This window comes from Miniopterus schreibersii (genome assembly GCF_964146895.1).
Source record: "Miniopterus schreibersii genome assembly, chromosome: 3".
NCBI lineage: Eukaryota > Metazoa > Chordata > Mammalia > Chiroptera > Miniopteridae > Miniopterus > Miniopterus schreibersii.
The window spans coordinates 97,810,274-97,831,484 of NC_138103.1; the positions used below are offsets into that span (position 1 = coordinate 97,810,274).

Consider the following 21,211-nt stretch of genomic DNA (forward strand, 5'->3'; position numbering starts at 1 on the left):
CTCCCCTGCATTTACCCACATTGTGTGGACCCCACACAATGGAACAATGGACTGCAACTAGCCTGATGCTGAACCCGACCCAGTTACAACACGGAACGGACACTCTGGACACTTGGCTTTGCTTCTAGCTCTGCTGAATCCCCAGCTGTACTTCTCCCAGGACTGGGTTAAGGGAAGTGGGACTTTGGAAACCCAGGGATGTAATTCCACACAAATAAAAACCACTCCTCCTCCCATATGAGTCTCAGAAAATTCTTTTTCTTGAGATATCATAAGGACTCCGCCCCCAGCACTCATAACACTGATAACACCTATACCAGAGTTAGGAATGATTTTCACTGTGCTGTTAGAACTGTAACGACTATAACACAGAGCACTGGTGCTGCAGCTCTTTAAAGCACTGATTGTCATTAACATCTGGCGCAGCACTGCTAAGTCGCACAATACAACAAAAATTGTAGGTTGAGTGGTTCATGATTACCCAAGATCTTCCAGAAACAGCTTGATATAGCTCGATACGTGGGTGGATAAGAGTGGATGAGGGTAATGAAAAAAGGAGAACTGAGAACAGAAAAGGCAAGATGAAGGTAAAAGCAACACACAAGCACAAAATTCAGGAGAACCCACCCATCTGCATGAGGCGGGTCACAAAATCGGTTATATTTTCCAGAGCGTTGAGTGAAACAACTGGATTTAATGATCATGTGCATTAAGGAAAACGTACCTGAGTCCCAAGAGAAACAAAATGATCCTTGAAACGAAGATTAAGGAGTAAGACCTCTCATGAGTTCTCATGAAGGAGACCTTGTGAACTTCCCTTTCATGAAGGCCCTTAATAAATACCATTCCCCTGTGTTGCAAGTGGTAGTGTGATGCCACCCAGAGGCGAGGACAACCAGGGGCAGATGGAAGGGCACCAACCATTCCTGAGCACCTATTTTGTGCTAGCCTGTGCTATGGGCTCTATACCTGCAATCTTATTAAATCCTTAAAATAAACCTGGAGCCCTGGAGAATTTAGTGTTGAGGAAATCAGAAAACATGACACATCTCGTGAGGGACAGAGACCCCAAGCTCAGCCTGGGTTGGTCTGATGCCACACTCTGTGCCTTTCTTCTATGCCATGCTTCTTCCAGGGGGTGAGATGGGAGTGCATCTGAATGCTTGAATCTTTCAGATGAAATTGACTGTTCATCTGAACCAACAGGGACATTTAATAGAATGACAAAATACTCTACTTGAAAATAAACATTACTTACCCTTTCTTTTGTGAGCACTGGAGCATCACTCAAGGAAGAGCCCCAGTTTACAAAGTCCATCACATCAACTGTTCTGGCTCCTCTGAGAAGCTTCTCTTTCAGTTGAGTTGCATATTGTTTGGTTCCTCCTCTTATGAGTGAAATGACGTCGTCTATGATGCCGTCGCCGGTGATGTTTACTGAGAAGAGAGAGAAGATGGAAGTCAAGCGTTTTTAATTCTGTGACATTTGATAAACATTTATTGAACCCCTTTTGTAAAGTATAGTCTAATATATTTATTGAATTTTACTTATAAACATTACTTACGCAACTTTTGCACCCCAAATCTCCAAGGGCAATTTCTATTAGTTGCTAATTGTAGACTTCAATCATCTTTTTAAAAATAAAATAAAAATTTTACCATGATTGAGATGCATGGGTAATTCCAAGGTCATCACTCACTCCTGTGCACACATGGGAACTAAACACAACTTTAAATGTACTATAATTTTTTTTTGTTGCAGACTTACCTTCATAATTATATTTCATATTGGTTTGCTTTAAACGATTTTAATATTATTTAAAAAAATCAAAGGATTCAAAAAAGAATAAAGTGAGAAGCAAAATTTCTTTCTATCCCCAGTGCCTACCCACCTCTCCCTCAGTCTCTCTCCAGGCTAAACCACTTTTAACAAACTTTTGTGAATCTTTTAGACTTGTGAATATTTTGAACCGGAAAAAAATTCTAGATGATTTTTTAATCCTTCCTCATTTTTATGGATGAGAAAACTGAGGCTCAGGGAGTTGGAGTGACTAGCCCCAAATCACACAGTTAGCTTAGGGGCCAAACACTGAAATGATGACATTTGATGGCAGGTTCAGCTTTCTTTTCAGTTCATCACTGGCTTCCAATCATGGCCACATGTTAGTGGTTGCTGTGCTTTAACAAGTATCAGGTTTTCACTCTTTTCTGCTTCTCCGCCGTCTTTAAAGGTGAGTCTCAAGTATTTGAATGTCTGAAAATGCTCTCAGGTTTCTCTGATTAGAGTAAAAATTGAGAATTCCAGCACTGCCTTGTGCTTGCAAATCTGCTAATGAGTAACAATAGAAGTAATATTTATACTGAAGATATTTATATTTTTAAAAGGGTTATGCAATGATTTATTACATTAAGGATGGATTAGGGATTTCTTTTTTCATCTTTATTGAGATATAACTGACATGACTTGCCATATATAGGGCAAAAAAATTACCAGAATAAATTTAGTTAACATATATCATGTCATATAGCTACAAAATTGTTTTTTTCTTGTGATGAGGACTTTTAGGATCTACTCTCTTAGTAGCTTTCAAATTTACCACACAGCCGTATTAACTGGGAATAGTCATGATGTTGTACATTATACCCCTAGTTACTTATTTATCTTATAACTGGAAGTTTGTACCCCTTGACCAATTGAGTGAAGGTGAATTAGGGATTTTAAATTGGGTGGAAGGTTGAGTTAGAGAGAGACTTTTGGTCTTTTCCTTTCTTAATGGAAGCATATAATACTGCCACTAGTCCATTCAAAACCTTTGTTAAAATTAGGGGAAGAAGAGGACATTTTTTCTCAAGATGTTTTTCTACCATTGCCATCGTAAACATACAAATCTATAATGACTGCAGTTTGAGCAGCGCCCCCTAGAGCTGCACACTGCACAACCGACACCATGGTGACAGATGAGTACATGTCCCTGGGTCGCTTATGTTTATAACAGTTTGGAAAACACTGTAAAGATAAAATAGTTTTTAAGCACTTCTAGTTTGTTGTGTTGTTGTTGTATTTTTAATAAAGAAGACAGACAGTAAGAGGGCTCATAGTGACAAGGCAGTGCACATTGACATGACCCCCACCCCCATTTTTAACCTAAGAAGTGAGGCCATACTTACCAGTTTTGCCACCACCACTCTTTATGCAATCCTTTTTATTAAGGTTTCCTTTTAATTTGATTCCAAAATTCACAGATAAGTCCAGATCATACCCAAGGCATTTCTTGACATCCTTTAGTTCCACACCTGTTTAATGTATTTAGTTGAAAATTATTAGATAATATCTATCAGTATCATAGATAAATTCCAGTTTTGCTCTTTTATAAGAAACATACTTGGATTTGTAGGCATTATTACTGAATGCAAATGGAAGGTTACATCTGTCCTGCTTTGTCCTTGAATCTAGTAGCCTCCTTTTGACTTTGCTTATCAACTTAATGGCAAAGGACATATAAATTCACCTCTTGTTTAAAAGGGACATAGGTCATACTAGGTCGGTTATAGCCCTAAGATTAAAGATTTGAGCCCTTGGAACTTTTTCACTCAAGAACTCTTAGTTCAAAGGGTTCTCTGTGCTTTGATCACTGCTACTGAGCCTTTCTCTTCTGATTTTCAATTTACTCAAGACGCACTCCTCTTGTGCCCATCTCCCAGTGATATCTATCAGGTGAGCTTACCAGGCAGGGCTCAGAGACTTCATTATGCTATCTTGCTGGCTTTAGCCCTGTGAGCAAAGCAATCTCATATTCCACTCCTCCAGGTAACGCTGCTTCTACCTGCCCAAACTAGACTGAGGCATTAAGAGCAGTTGGTTCTGGCCCTGCTGGCGTGGCTGAGCGGTTGAGCATCAACCTATGATCCAGGAAATCAAGGTTCAATTCCTAGTCAGGGCACATGCCCGGGTTGCAGGCTGGATCCCCAGCGGAGGGCATGTGGGAGGCAGCCAATCAATGACTCTCCCTCATTGATGATTCTATCTCGCTCTCCCTTTCCCTTCCTCTCTCTGAAATCAATAGACATTTTTTTTTTAAAAAAAGTGCAATTGGTTCTGGCTGTGTCATATTTATTTCACTTGGGGACAGTGTCAGGCTTTAAGATCACAGACACATCGCATTCTTCACTTGACACTGCCAGAGGCTATGAGGAAGGAGCCATGGATGTGGTTTTTGGAAACACTTCCCTTCCTCAGAGACACATCCCAACATTTTGAGGGCAGAGAGAAGAAATATGCTGGCATCTATCACCTCTTTAAGACATATTATAACTTTCCATAATTATAAAATAAATTATTAAAACTTGTTAATAAAGTCCCTTTGCATCTACTTTATTCTTAAAAGATTTATATAAAGCCTTTAGCCAGGATGGCAATTACGTAGCACAGAGGCCTCTCCTGTACACACAGCAAACATTGATGATCAATCATGGCCTTCTTTCTATGATTTCAAGTGTGGTCAGAAACCTACTCAACACGGACCCAATTCAACTACCACCAAATAATTAGAATTCTCATCATACAAGGTTGAAACTAATGTTCAACCCTTGCTTTAAGATGTTAGACTTATATGATGTTAACATTGCTTCCTCCCTTCTCCTTGAGAGAAAATTTAGAACAATATTTCCCTTCCAATACTGAAGACAATTATCATATGTATAATCAAACCAGCCTACCGGCTAAGAAATAAGTTATATAAATTATGTCTCTTGCACTTTCATGTTTTAAATAGATCTTCACCAAAAGCAGCAGTACCAGTAATATTAAATTACAATACAATTTCTGCTGCTGGCTAGTGCATTACCAAGTCATCTTGTTTGAGGCAGAAGCCAATTTGCTGTATGATAGGGTTTTAGGTGTCAAAGGGAAGGGAGAGTGTTCTTTCAAGGAAGCAGGTTACATATCTCTATTCTAAAGACTTTAACCACTGATAGAGGTTATCAATACGAATAATGGTTGGTTAAAACATTATTAGAAGTTACAGCTCTATTTCTAGGTATACCGTGTTCCTTCATGACAGCTTTATTCAGAACATATATTAGTTCATATAATCCTCCTAGAGACCCAGCGCTACTGTAATGAGTTCCATAGGTTTCCAAAAATGCAAAATATTCCCCCTTTTCATAAGTAGTTGGCAGATTTTTTAAATCATCCAGGAAAGTGGATGTCAGCATGATATCCCGATTTCTCATCACAAATCTTCCCAGATCAACTTCTCCTTTCACATGCATAAAAATTTTTTCCTGTGTTGCAGAGAAGAAGAAAATAAATGTGAGTTTTACCACCACTATTGCAAATTTAAACATCACAATATTTGAAATTTCCATAGGTAATGCATTTTTTAGCAGTGACTGTAAGATAATCACTTTAACCCAGTAGAATGGCAAGCTTAAAATACTATTAATACCAACTGTTGGTGAAGATGTGCAGCAGCAAGAATCCTCTCATACGTAGCTGGTGGGAGTGGAAAATGGTGTAAACACTTTGGAGAACTGTTTGACAGTTTCTTATAAAAGTAAACACACAGCAACCCTATGGTCAGTCATCCCACTTTTACATATTTATCTAAGATCAATAAAAAAGTAGTCCACAAAAAGGCCCGTACAAGACTTTTGTAGCAGCTTTAGTCAGAATATCTTAAAATTGGAATTGACTCAAATGTCCATTAAAGGGGAATTGATAAACCAACTGTAGTACGTTCACATGAAGGAATACTAGTTAGCGATAAAAACACACACAAACTACTGATACATGCAACAACATAAGTAAATAAAAAATATTATGCTGAGTGAATTAAGTCAGACACAAAGAAATATATACTGCATGGTTCCATTTATATAAAGTTCTAGACAGGGGAAGCTAAGTTATGATCAGAGAAATCTTGTCATTGGTTGCTTCTCAGGTGGTAGAAAATTGACTGCAAAGGGCATGAGGGAATTTTCTTGAGGTCATGGAAATGTGCTATACCTTGTTTGAGGAGGTGATTGCACAGGTGAATACAATAGTCAAAACTCATGGAACTATATGCTTAAAATAGTTGCATTTTATTGTATGCAAACTTACCTCATTAAGTTGATTTTAAAATGTTAACAATGGAAGGAAATGTAGACATTGTATATGAAGCCCAACCTTTTTATTTTGCAGATGAAGAAACTGTGATCCAAAGGTATCAAGTTATTTGCCCCAAATGACACAAATAGTTCATGGCAATGATTGGTACTAAAAACCTACATTTCAGGTCTCCCTCTTCCTTCTACTATGTCCTCTTGATCTTTGATAACAGAGATGGAACAGACAATATTTTAAGACACGGATCTCAAGTCAACCTAACACAGCTCAACAGTTAAGTTTACTGGGAGGATGGCTTAAATTTCTAAAAGAAAAGTAGGGCAGTGATGAGCTATGTAATTCAATGCTATAGACTGTTCCAGCTAAAATTAATTACAAATGAGCTCCATGATTTTGTAGATGATTCTTTTAAGATTCTCCTGCTGTAGTTGTGGTTGGTACATGTTGATTGCATGGGAGTTAAAAACATGCTATTATTTTTTTAAAAAGGTACATCTCAGTGTCTATGAACATCACATCAAACTTTCTGTGTTCTAGAAGCATAACTGTTCATGCTGCATGACTTAACTGCAGGTGATAGTGGATGATTCAGCCTCTAACAAAAATCTTAAAGAAACCTACTGCATATATAAAAAGTCATATGAGTTCTCCATCTGATGACTTGCATAATAATTTTCAGTGGAATCTCAAAGATACACAAAACATATTTGGATTCCTTTGCATTGTTGCTAAAATTAAGAAGTCTATCTTGTCAGGAAGATGTTATGTTCTTCCGCTCAAATTATTTTAGAAGTAAACCTTAGATCATTCCTATTCAGACGTAGTGTTGTTTCTTCCATCTTACAGGAATTTAAAATAAACCACTCTTGAGCTCATTTGTCCAACCTTGCTAGAAGCAACATTCCCTTAGAGAGTTTTCTATACTGGCTGCTTCCAATTCTTCTCTTCCCAATTCTCTGAAATCTAATTTATAGTCTTGCCGCCGCCCTTACAACCCCAACAAAACCTGGCTTGTTGAGTCACCAATGACCTTCAAAATGCAAAAGCCATGGTTGCTTCTCAGTCTTCATCTTCTTTGACATACATATTAGTATACTTGACAGTCTATTATTCCTTTCTCCTCGACAGTGTTTCTTTTCCTGCCTTCTAGGGAAGTTCTTCTCAAACTGTAAAGTGCAAACAAATCACCTAAAGAATCTTGTTAACATGCACTTCTGATTCAGTAGGTCTGGGGTAGAGTCTGAAATTCTAGTTCCCAGTGATGTAGATGCTGCTGGTCCATGGACCACACTTTGAGTAGCAAGGTTCAAGGGCATCATGCTAGCAGCGCCTTGCTTTCCTTTGCTGGTTCCTCCTCTTTCCCCAGAACTTCTACTGAAGTTCCTTGGATTTAGTCTTTGATCTTCCTCTCTTTTTTATCTACATTAACTCTGTTCCTGGTCTCACCAAGCCCTATGACCATCGATACACCATAATTTTAGCTCAAGCCCAGACTTATTTTCCAAACTCCAGAATCATAACATCAATTTCCTACTTGACATCTCCAAGTAAGTGTCTAATAGACATCTCATCCTGAATCTAACTAAAACTTAACCACTGGTGTTCTTCTCCAAACTTGCTCTACCTGAAGTTTTCTCCATCTCAGTTGATAGCAACTCAACCTTTCCAGTTGCTCAGGCCCAAAACCTTAGAGTCATGTTTGACTCTACAACTGTCCTGTCTGAACTATCAACTCTCACCTGTATTTCTATAGTAACTTTTAACAAACCTTGCTTTTGCACTTAACTCTCATAACCTCTTTAAATGAGTACCAATAGTAATCACTTAAAATATATTGGGATCTGTCAATATTCTATGAAAAACATTCTAATGACCTCTCATGTCACTTAGAGAAAAAGAAAACTCTTAGACTAGGCCGCGAGGTCCTTCAGGATATAGTTCAAGGTAAACTCCCCAGATGTTTCTCCTTCTGGTTCACTTTGGACCTATGGGCAGGTGTATCCCCATATTAGAGGTTTGTCTCTAAAAGTTCCTTCTGCCAGATGTATCACCCAAATATAACTATTTGGCTATATCTTCCCCTTCAAACATTTGCTCAGATCTTATCTCCTCAATGAAGCCTACTCTGAGCTTCCATTTATTTATTTATTTATTTATTTATTTATTTATTTATTTATTTATTTATTTATTTATTTAATTTTTTAATATATTTTTATTGATTTCAGAGAGAGGAAGGGAGAGGGAGAGAGAGGGAGAAGAAGAGGGAGAGGGAGAGAGATACAGAAATATCATTGATTGGCTGCCTCCTGCACGCCCAGTACTGGGGATTGAGCCCACAACCTGGGCATGTGCCCTGACCGGGAATCAAACTGCGATCTCCTGGATCCTAGGTAGATGCTCAACCGCTGAGCCACGCAGGCTGGGCTGAGCTTCCTTTTAAATACCATCATCTGCCCAACTCTCCTGATTTCCCTTATGTTACTCTATTTTTCATTTTATTCCATAGCAGTTATCATTTTCTAAATCCTATATATCTTCCTTTTTCTGCAATTATGTTTATTGTTTTTGTCTATCTCCCCCTGCTGATCTTTGTCCTGCCCACGAGGTCAGGACTAGGACTCTGTTAGTTTGATTCACAAAAGATTTTAAGCACCTGGAGCAGTGCTTGGCCACATAGTAAGTCTACAATTAAATATTTGTTGAATGATTTAAAGGATTTTTCAAGTTACTATTTTAGGCAGGTATTCATGTGAATATATAGGCAATGTACAGACCCATATAAAACACTTCTATCTATAGGCATAGCATAAGTACTAAGAGTGAATTATTATTTTCAAGGTGGGAGGAGAGTATCTAAATAGGTGCTTGTGATCTCAAAAAAGGAAGAAGGGGCATTTTACAAGCATCACGGTGATTACAGAAAGTGTACTCTATATTTATTCCAAAGTTGATGAATCAAACTTTGAAACCTGGCTTAAATGTTAAAAAACAAACACATTTTAGAAATCTAAAATTAAAGGTAGAGCCTGGATGGGCGTGGCTCAGCGGTTGAGCGTCGACCCAGGATCCAGATGATCGGGGTTTGATTCCCGGTCAGGGCACATGCCCGGGTTTCGGGCTCGATCCCCAGTTGGGGGCGTGCAGGAGGCAGCCGATCAATGACTCTCTCATCACTGATGTTTCCATCTCTCTCTCCCTCTCCTTTCCTCTCTATGAAATCAATAAAGATATATTAAAAAAAATTTTTTTAAATAAAATTAAAGGTAGAATTACAAAATAAACAGACCAATTTCATATGCATTGTGTACAATTTTATGGCGTTGTTACTTTAGAGACACACTTTATAATAAGTATGTGGTCTCATCCTAAGACATTGCAATGAATTACCCAAATCATGCAGTATGATTTTTCACTGTAATTCTGAATATAGTATAAATTGGGCAGTTTATTACCACAATCTCAGTCAAAAAGTATGCTCTGAATTCTTAACATACTTGTTCTCTGTTCACTACACCAAACATCTCTTACTATCACTAAAGATCCTATTTGGCATTCTCCTTCCTGACCTTCTAGCAACATATTGCAACATATTGGAGAATTTATTGAGGATTGGTTTATTCTTCTGTCTTATGAGCTTGATCTGCTCTAAACACTTAAACCTAAAAGAGAGGGTTTGGTTAGTTTGAAAAATATCCCACTATGTTCTCTACATGAATTCCTGGGTCTTACCTTCTTAGAAAAGTGTGACAGCAACAGTTGGTAAGTTTCGTTTTTGGAATACCTATATCGAAATGAACCTGCAACACCCAGTGGGGAAGCACTCTGCGCTGGGGCATCTGCACCAGGAGATGGCCCTCCTTGAAGGTTAGTTTTAAGCAGCTCAAGTTTTTCGGTGGGTGTGTATTTGAGAGAGAGCTCCGCATTCAGATTTGACGTTGTGTCTCTGATGACATATTTGAAGGCTTCTAACTGTTCTTCATAATGTTCAGTTCTGAAATTTTTATCAACTCTAGTCTAAAAGAGAATGACAAGGTGTTAAAAACAGCAGACAAAACCCACCCAAAATAAACACAGAAAAGAACACCCCCCTCAATTATTTGAAAGGCAGCAGAGCCTTTAAAGGAGGTAAGAGTAAAGGCCCTGAGATGAGACTGCTGGAATTCAAATACAGGTCCCACGACTTAGAGGACATTACAATGACCTCTGTATGCGTAGTCTGATTCCTAGTCTACGGAGCAGGGATACTCACCACGCCTACCCAAAGGTGGCTGTGAGGATGCAATGAGATAATGCATATGAAAGGTTTAGAACACAGCAAGCTTTCCAAAGTTAATATAGTAATAATTAAAAAGCTAGTTACATAACAGATGCACAGTATATTTCCTCTTGTACATAAAAAAAGAAATTAAGAAATGACAAAGCTAACACTTCTGGATGGTTTATCAGCCAGGAACTGTTTTGTGTATTTTACACCTGTTAATTAATTTAAGTAGAGAGGCCAGGACTCGAAAGTTCAACTGCCTCATAACCTTTACACTCTACTGCCTACAAAAAAAACCCACAAAAAACGAAAAAAAAATATGGAAAATTTCTGGAAATATAGACAAAGCACAGAGAGTGTTTGCCCTTGAGAAGGGGAACTGTGAAATGGGAATGTGGAGTAGGAACGTTTTTCCTTGTACAACCAATTGTGCTGTTGGACACTTTGATTCCCACCCCCCAACATTCCTTTTTGCATAAAAAAACCCCCAAAAACTGAACTAAACAACCTAGTTAAAAATGAAAACTTTCAATTAAAACATTCTTGGACACGTTGGCTATTGTCAGGTCTGAAGGGGAGGGTTGTTCATCTCAATGGCTGAGCTCTTTCCAGGGGACTTAGAAAGAGGTTATAACACTTGTCTGGGAAGGAGACACCCATCTCTTGTCAGGGGCATAGATTAGATTCAGTAGTGTGCATTGGGTGACTGTTCTGCCTAAGGAATGCTATGGTCTGAATGTTTATGCTCCCTCCACCCCAAGTCCATAAATTAAAACCCTTATGCCCAATTCCATGGTATTAAGAGGTGGGGCCTTAGGGAGGGGCCTTCATGAATGGGATTAGTACTCTTATAAAAGTAACCCCACAGAGCTCCCTAGTCCCTTCCATCCTGTTTGAACATAATAAGAGATCTGTGACCTACGAGATGGTCCTAACATGACCATGCTAGCACTCTGGACTGTGAGAAATAAATTTCTGTTGTTTCTAAGTTACCCTGTCTCTGGTATGTTGTTACAGGAGGAGCCTGAACAGATGAAGACAGGAAACCTAAAGTTATCATCTAATGGGAAAGACAAAAATTCATGTAATTTTCTTTAATGCAAGGTATGCTGGGGAAATTGTTGAATGGAAGGGGGAAGAGTAGTCTAACCAAGTCACTTTCCTGCTTAAAATATTTTAGTCTTCCCACTGCCAGAAGATAAAGTTTAAGCTAGACTTATTCCACATTAATCTCTCCTGACTGTACTCAAGCCCTCTAGTTATGCTTTCTGGAATGTTCTCTAACACCCCTCCCACCATCCCATAACACCAACATTGTACACACTAATACACATTCTCTCACACACTCATACAAATGCATACTATACCCCTTGCCCTGGTTAATTCTTACTCCAACTAAGCTATTTCAAGTCCTAGCTTAAACATCAGGGAGGACTTTTCTGATCCCACAAACTGAAAGATCCATTTGCTATAAGCTCTCATGACTCCTCTTTTAAAATAAAACAAAATGAAAAATCCTTCCCTTTTATAATTGTTTATTTAATAGACTTTCAGATGGTAAACTCCAAGAAATCAGGGGCCATTTCTGTCTTATCCATATGCTACTATAGTGTCACCACTTAATAAACTGGCACATAGTAGATGCTAATAAAAATTTATAAAATTTAATATGCAGATCCAATATAATGAATGATGATAATTAATATTTATTGAGTGCAAACAAGCTTGGCATTTGCTTTCTAAGACCATAATATTAGAATAAGGGGGGCACCAGCAGTAGTAGCACCAATAAGTTGACTTGGGGACTTTAGCAAGCCTTAAGCCAACTCCATCAGCACTCTTCTTCAGATGGTAGCAAATAAATACTCAGGTCCATAATCCCTACATGTTTGTTTGTTTTTTCCTCCTGGTTTTAACTAGATTTCTGTATTTTTTTACCTTGGAGGTCAAGACATCTTTATGACAGAAGAGTGGAAGAAATACTATAATGCAATGAAAAAGCTGGGATCTAAGAAACCACAAAGCCAATACCTCGGCCAGGGGTAAAAAAATACATATATATATACATATATATATCTTGAGCATGTGAATTTTCAAATTATTCTTAATTTGCCTTTAATGTACAACTATTTCTTAAACAGAATATTTTGAATTAATTTTGAAAAAATTTTAACAAAATTGCTAATATTTTGAACAAAAGTCCTTATAAAACTTTATATATAAATATTTTTTAAAGTTTCTTTACCTTTATTGTTGAGAATATTACAGATGTCCCCTTTTTACCTCCATTGATCCCCTCCACCCCGCATCCACCCCAGCCCAGTCCCAAGCCTTCCCCAGACCAATGTCTGTGTCTATGTGTTATGCTTATAAACATGTAAGTTCTTTGATTAATCTCTCCCCACCCACTCCCTCATCCCTGCCTTCCCTCTGAGATCCCTCTGTCTGTTCCATGCTTCTATGTCTCTAGATCCATTTTGTTCATCAGTTTATTTTGTTTATTACATTCCACATATAAGTGAGATCATGTGGTACTTGTCTTTCTCTGACTGGCTCATTGCACTCAGCATAATACTCTCCAGTTCCCTCCATGCTGTGCCAAAGGATAAAAGATCCTTCTTTCTTACAGCTGCATAGTACTCCATGGTGTAAATGTGCCACAGCTTTTTTATCCACTCATCTCCTGATGGGCGCTTGGGCTGTTTCTAGATCTTAGTTATTGTAAATTGAGCTGCTATGAACATAGGGGTGCATAAGTTCTTTCTGATTGGTGTTCCGGGTTCCTTAGGATACATTCCTAGAAGCAGGATCACTGGGTCAAATGGCAGGCCAATTTTTAATTTTTTGAAGAAACTCCATACTGTTTTCCATAGTGGCTGCCCCAGTCTGCATTCCCACCACTAGTGCACTAGGGTTCCCTTTTCTCCACACCCTCACCAGCACTTGCTGATGGTAGTCATCCTAACAGGTGTGAACTGATGCCTCATTGTGGTTTTAATTTGCATCTCTCTGATGATTAGCAACGTCGAACATTTTTTCATATGTCTCTTGGCCATCTGTATGTCCTCTTTGGAGAAGTGTCTATTTAGGTCCTTTGTCCATTTTTTTGATTGGATCGTCTTCCTTTTGTTAAGTTGTATGAGTTCCTTATATATTTTGGATATTAACCCTTTATCAGATGTGTCATTGGCAAATATGTTCTCCCATACAGTGGGCTCCCTTTTCATTTTTTTGGTGGTTTCTTTTGCTGTGCAGAAGCTTTTTAGTTTGATGCAGTCCCATTTATTTATTTTCACCTTTGTTTCTCTTGCCCTAGGAGATGTATCGGCAAACATATTGCTACGAGAGATGGCTGAGATTTTGCTGCCTATGTTTTCCTCTAGGATTTTTATCATTTCACGTCTTATATTTAAGTCTTTTATCCATTTTGAGTTTACTTTTGTGTATGGTATAAGTTGCTGGTCTAGTTTCATTTTTTTGCATGTATCTGTCCAATTTTCCCAACACCATTTATTGAAGAGACTGTCTTTACTCCATTGTATGTTTTTGCCTCCTTTGTCAAATATTATTGACCATAATTGCATGGGTCAATTTCTGGGTTCTCTGTTCTGTTCCACTGGTCAATATATGTCCTTGTGCCAGCACCAGGCTGTTTTGATTACAGTGGCTTTGTAGTATAACTGGATATCTGGTATTGTGATCCCTCCAACTTTGTTTTTCTTTCTTAGATTGCTGTGGCTATTCGCGGCCTTTTTTTGTTCCATATAAATTTTCGAAGTGTTTGTTCTAGATCTGTGAAATATGCTGTTGGTATTTTAATGGGGATTGCATTGAATTTATAGATTGCTTTGGATAGTATGGACATTTTAATGAAGTTAATTCTTCCAATCCATGAACATGGTATATTTTTCCATTTGTTTATATCTCTCTCTATTTCTTTTTTCAGTGTCCTGTAGTTTTCCAAGTACAGGTCTTTTACATGTTTGGTTTATTCCTAGGTATCTTATTTTTTTAGTTACAATGGTAATTGGGATTTTTTTTTTAGTTTCTCTTTCTGAGAGTTCATTATTGGTGTATAAAAATGTCATCGATTTCTGGGAGTTAATTTTGTATCCTGCTACCTTGCTCAATTCATTTATTAAATCTAGTAGATTTTTGGTGGAGCCTTTAGAATTTTCTATATACAATATCATGTCATCTGCAAATAATGACAATTTTGTTTGCTCCTTTCCAATTTGGATTCCTTTTATGTTTTCTTCTTGTCTGATGGCTGTGGCTAGGACTTCCAATACTATGTTGAATAAGAGTGGTGAAAGTGAACACCCTTGTTTTGTTCCTGTTCTTAGGGAAAATGGTTTTAGTTTTTGCCCATTGAGTATAAGGTTGGCTGTAGGTTTGTCATATATGGCCTTTATTATGTTGAGGTGTAATCCCTCTATTCCCATTTTGTTGAGAGTTTTTATCAAAAATGGGTGTTGGATTTTATCAAATGCTTTTTCTGCATCTATAGATATGATCATGTGATTTTTGTCTTTCAATTTGTTTATGTGATGTATCACATTTATTGATTTGTGAATACTGTACCAGCTTTGCATCCTTGGAATAAATCCCACATGGTCATGGTGTACGATTTTAAAAATATATGTCTGGATTTGATTTGCTAATATTTTTGTTGAGGATTTTAGCATCTATGTTCATCAGGGATATTGGCCTGTAATTCTCTTTTTTTGTAATGTCTTTATCTGATTTTGGAATTAGGCTAATGCTGGCCTCATAAAAAGAGCTTGGAAGTGTTTTTTTCTTCTTGGATTTTTTGAAATAGTTTGAGGAGGATAGGGGTTAATTCTTCTTTGAATCTTTGGTAAAACTTCCCTGTGAAGCCATCTGGGCCAGGACTTTTGTGTGCTGGGAACCCTTTGATTACTGCTTCAGTTTCATCAGCAGTTATCAGCCTATTCAGGTTTTCTAACTCTTTCTGATTGAGTTTTGGAAGGTTATATTTTTCTAGGAATTTGTCCATTTCATCCAGATTGTCCAGCTTGGTGGCATATAGTTGTTCATAGTATTTTCTTACAATCCTTTGTATTTTGTTGAGTCGGTTGTTATTTCACCTCTTTTGTTTCTGATTTTGTTTATTTGGGTCCTCTCTCTTTGTTTCTGACGAGTCTGGCTAAAGGTTCATCAGTCTTGTTTATCTATTCAAAGAACCAGCTCTTGGTTTCATTGATCTTTTGTATTGTGTTTTTAGTCTCTATGTTATTAACTTCTGTCTGATCTTTATTATCTCTTTCCTTCTACTTTGGGCTTTTCTTGTTGTTCTCTTTCTAAGTTTTTAAGTTGGAGGGTTAGAGTCTATCAGAAGTTTTTCTCTGTTTTTTGAGGTAGGCTTGTATTGCTATGAACTTCCCTCTCGACTGCTTTCATTGTGTCCCATAGATTTGGAGTTGTTGTGTGTTCATTTGTTTCCAGGAAGTTTTTTATTTCTTTCTTGATCCCTTTGGTAACACAGTCATTGTTTAATAACATGCTTTTTAACCTCCATGTGTTTGAATGTTTTTTAGTGTTTTTACTGTAGTTGATTTCTAATTTCATGCCATTGTGGTCTGAGAAAATGCTTGATATGATTTCAATCTTCTTGCACTTGTAGAGACTTGTTTTGTGTCCTAACATGTGGTCTGTCTTTGAGAATGTCCCATGTGCTCTTGAGAGGAATGTATATTCTGCAACTTTGGGGTAGAATGTTCTGTAAATGTCAATCAAGTCTATCTCATCTAGTGGGTCATTTAGGTTTACTGTTTCCTTGTTGATTTTTTGTCTGGAATACCTATCCAATAAAGCCAGTGGGTGTTAAAGTCCCCTAGTATGACTATATTGCTGTCCATCTCTCCCTCAAAGTCCTCTAAAAGTTCTTTTTATAAATTTAGGTGCTCCTATATTGGGTGCATATAAGTTTATCAGGGTTATATCTTCTTGTTGGATTGATCCCTTTAGGATTATGTAATGAACTTTCTTGTCTCTCATTATGGTCTTCATTTTGAAGTCTATTTTGTCCAATATGAGTATTGCTACCCCAGCCTTTTTTTCATTTCCATTTGCATGGAAAAATTTTCCATCCCTTCACTCTCATCCTGTGTGAGTCTTTTTTCTGAGGTGGGTCTCTTGTAGACAGCATATATTTGGGTCATGTTTTCTTATCCATTCAGCTACCCAATATCTTTTTATTGGATCATTTAATCCATTTACATTTAAGATTATTATTGATAGATACTTATCTATTGACATTTTAATTCTTTATGCCTATGTTTTTCTCTCTCTCTCTATTTCTACTTCTAATTACAGCAGTCTCTTTAACATTTTCTGCAATTCTGGTTTTGTGGTGATTAACTCCTTTAGCCTTTTTTTGTCTGGTAAGCTCTTTATTTCACAATTTCTCTTGAATGATAATTTTGCTGGATAGAGTAGTCTTGGTTTCAGATCCTTGTTTTGCATTACACTGAATACTTCATGCCATTCCCTTCTGGCCTATAGAGTTTCTGATGAGAAGTCAGATGACAGCCTTATGGGGACTCTTTTGTAGGTAACAGATTGTTTTTCTCTAACTTCCTTTAAGATTCTCTCTTTGTCTTGAATTCTTGGCATTTTAATATGATGTGTCTGGGCATGGGCCTCTTTGGATTCTTCTTGCTTGGGACTCTCTGTGCCTCTTGAATTTGTGTCACTTTTTCCTTCCCCAGATTGGGGACGTTTTCTGCCATTATTTCATCAAACAAGTTCTCTAACCCTTGCTTTTGACCACCTCTGGCACTCCTATAATGTGAATATTTTTGTTTCATGTTGTCCCACAACTCCCTTAGACTGTCCTCCTGTTTTTTAATTGTTTTTTCTTTTTGGGTCTCTGATTAAGTGATTTTTTTTCTACCCTGCCTTCTAATTCACTGATCTGATCCTCAGCTTCCTCTAATCTGCTGTTTATTCCTTCCAATGTATTCTTTATTTCTGCTATGCCATTCTTCATTTCCTTCATAGTTTCCATATCTTTTTTCATGCTGTTGAGCATCCTTACAATCAGTATTCTGAACTCTATATCTGATAGGTTGCTTATCTCTATTTCATTTGCCTCTTTTTCTGGAGACTTCTCTTGTTCTTTCATCTGGGGCTTGGTTTTTGGTCTCCCCATTTTGGCTGCCTTTTTGGGTTTGTTTCTAAGTATTAGGTATATCTGCTAGGACTCTCAGTCTTTTTGGAGGGTCTCTGGTACAGGCCAATGTCAGACGCAGTTTGTGACTGGCCCTGAGTACCCTGTTTGGAGCTATCAACAACCCTCAGCTTGAGGTCTCCACTACTGGGGCTGGGTGCATTTGGACAGGACCAAGATGCACACCAAAGTCTGCTTTTCCAAGGTCCAGGTACGGAAGCAGATCAGGCAAATACTCAAAGCACTCTAAGGTCTGCTTCTGCCTGCAGGTTGATTAATCTGATTCTCTTAATGAGCCTCAGGCTATAGAAGCTCCTCTGGGTAGGGTGAGAGATTTTCCTAGCAGGGTGGGACAACTGATTTCCCCCCTCAGGCAAAAGCAGCAAAATGTCTGCCTGAGAAAAATGTCCTCCACAGTCTGGGGGAATGCCTCAGCACAGGAATTCAGATGGGTGCCCTCTAATCTCACTCTCCAGAGCCCACAACCCCAGACTCTCCCCACACAGCCCCTGTCCATTCTGCCCCTCCCTCTGCTGGAGCTCAAGGTGAGTGGCTGCACATAGAACTTTGTGCATTAGCTCTTTAAGAGGGCACCTGCAATTCGAGCCTTGATGCCAAAACTCATTTGGAGGTATTAATCTGATTTGAACTTATAAATAGTTATTTATAGTCTTCATTACTCTCACTTTGTGTGAACATGGGCTAGTTCTGCTGTGGAAATACTGATGTGCTTCATTATGGGATACTTCTCCTAACTCCACTGGGGGTGTAAGTAATTTACATGGAAAACACCACATCTCCTATGTAAATTCAAAACATTCTGAATGAGGAAGCACATCTGTGTCCAGGTTTATAGATAAGAAAAAACAGGGGGCTTACTCCCCAACTGTAGCTTCAAGATCTGTCCCAGCCAACTCTCCGGCCCTCGCCAGGTACTGCCTCTATACAGAAGCTAAGAGTTTGGTCACAGTAACTAAGACAAGAAAAATGTATGATGTAAACCTAAGAACTAAAATCAAAATGAAACAACACAACAACAAACCTTCTTCCATCAGCAGTGACAAAGGTCACCTTATCTTTGGTATATTGTTTTTAAGAAAGTAGAACGTGTAATACTTTCTAGAAAGATTATCATTTTCCTCCTCAAAAAATGTGCTTAAAGAGGGTAAACCTGGAAAGATGAAGAAAGATCAGTAATTCAAAATGTTCCCTGCCATCTGTGGGAAACTGATGCTCTTCTGAATTTACAAGAACAAAAAAATATGACGATGTGGTCACATGATGAAAAAAATGCCAGTCAAATAGTCCAGACATTACAATCTTTAGCATTCATGGGAGAACGTGATCATTTCAGGCTACAATAGGTAGGGATTGATTTTCAATATTGATAGAAATAAAAGGACTATTAACTACACTTATTTAAAAGTATATATGCTTCTCAAACTGGTGGGAGTGACAACAATAAAAAAGGACTTTGTCATCAATGGGAATTTTAAAGAAACTGATTTTTGCTCCTGGTTTAGAATAAGCTAATTATTATTTTTTATTATATCTTGCTTAGACCAAAGAAGGCATCTCTAAAGGTGATAAGTATTAATCCTTTGAATGGGTCCAGTTTCTGGATGGTTCTAGAGAATTCAGGTGACTTTCAGGAAGGCGGTGAGTTTCAGGTGGCACTTTGTAAAGTAAAAATCACTTGGAGAAATAGTTTCACAAGAGCTAGGGGGGTTTGAGGTGAGTGAAAATAGCCACTCACACTAGTCAAGGAGGCTTTACAAAGGGGAAACTGAAGGAAAACAAGCATAAACTTTTAATTAATAGGCTAGCAAAAACCAACCTTAAATAGCATGAAAGCAGTCTACTCAATGTTTAAATCAGAGCTAATTAAATTTTTAGTTTTATCAGAACCATAGGTGATTCTTTTTATGGAGTCTAGGTATTTGCCAAAACTCTACCAGGTTATTAAGGGTTGATTATAGACTACTTTGTATTTTCTAAAGAGATCCAAGTTATACATCTTCTTCTTTAAGTCCATCTTATATTCACATTAAATTCTTATTTTACTGAATTTTCCACACTATTTAGTATTAAATTTATTGGAACAGTTTTCAACTAAAAGCTGAACAATGTGTTTTTTCTGGGGAGACTTACTTCATAGACCAGAGTAGCCACGTTCCAGGGTTTCCGGTAGTAGGTCAAGGTGTTCCCATCCCGAACACGGTCACATAGTCCATTGTAGAACTCATTGTCGAAGGGCGTGTTTAGGGGAACCATCCCTAAGATGTTGATCCTGAGAATGAACACAGGAGCATCAGGTGAGGAGGTGCCAAGACAAGTGCGAGACAGCTCTCTGCAGCTGGAGAAAGAGAGAGCTTCGGCTCATGTCCCCATTACCTAATATGTGTGGGATATAACCAGAAACAGAAACAAGAGCCTGTTCACCTCTGCTTGTGTCTCTGGCAGACAATATACTTTAGGAAGGCCTTGTAGACTCTTTGAGGCAACTAGGACACTGTGGAGAGCACAATGAAAGAAATGCAATAAATGTGGAGCAAGGCACTATATGGAGCCTAGAGTCTTAACTTCATTGCTGTAACTCTTAGCTCACCTTCCTTAGTGAGCTAAGAGCCAATACTGTAATTTCACTATTTAAATTATTTGAGAACACAGCACCTCAGGGGGGCAGTATAACACATGCATGTAATTTTTAACCCGTGATTCAACACTGGGGCTCTTCCACTCTCTTTAAATCTAAGCCTTTTCCTCCAGTTTTCTCAGTGCCTGTCAAGAACCTCATTCCCTCTAGGCTTATATTATTCCTACATTTCCAAGAGGAACCCCAAAATTTCAGCATCTCGGTAAGTTCAGCATTCTCAGAAGTTCTATTTTTTTCTCCCAGCAAAATATTTTCATCTGGCAAGCCTTACCTCAGAAAGGGGAATCCTGTTTAGCTTTTAAAAAGTCATTTGATTTGTAAAACAATTCAGATGATGACTTCAAGAGCAATTTATCAAAGGGTGTGGATGACTTACTATAAACCCACTGCTAATGCAAACAACAACAACAACAATAATACAGGGTATCCTGCTGCAAGTGGGTTAGTTAAAAGCAGCATCTTTATATAAACAGCACATCCTTAATAAGCTTTGAATCTACAAAGAAAATGAATATTATAGCTCAAGTTTAGTAGAAGGCAAATTAAGAGACTAATTCAGGATTATCTTGCTCAAGGCTAACTGTATAGTTAAAATAAACCACTTCTCACTTTGCGGATGAATATTACCTATTGTTTTGCTAGAAAACAGACAGGGTTCAGTATCAATTTTATTCCTACTTTATTTGTATAGAAGTAAATGTGGAGAAACTTTCCTCACATAAAGAAGTAGAGAATAGAAGAAACTTTGTCACAGCAATGTCAGTCTGTTCTTTGATCTTCTGAGTTTTAGGCCAAGACGTTTCTTTCATCACATACTAGTCTTTGATCAAAAATCATTTTTATAGTCCATTATCTAACAATTGATTAGGATATTTTTACTGTTGTTGATAAAAAGAATTTGAGACCACTGGACTTACAAAGTGCTAGAATCCAATCCGGCGTTAACATTTGGAGTTGCTTCTCATTTTTTCCACCCCATTGTAAAATGTG

General features: G+C 37.9%; 1 protein-coding gene across 1 annotated transcript in view; it reads right to left on the minus strand.

The window, feature by feature from the left end:
• Positions 1–21,211, minus strand: part of C9 (complement C9) — a 40,346-nt gene that overhangs the window by 6,148 nt on the left and 12,987 nt on the right. The window contains exons 5-9 of the mRNA XM_081131268.1: positions 19,717–19,855; positions 9,839–10,123; positions 5,043–5,283; positions 3,169–3,294; positions 1,259–1,437 (exon numbers count right to left, since the gene is read on the minus strand). Of these exons, the coding sequence (XP_080987394.1) occupies positions 1,259–1,437; positions 3,169–3,294; positions 5,043–5,283; positions 9,839–10,123; positions 19,717–19,855 (970 nt within the window). The remainder of the gene's footprint in view (positions 1–1,258; positions 1,438–3,168; positions 3,295–5,042; positions 5,284–9,838; positions 10,124–19,716; positions 19,856–21,211) is intronic.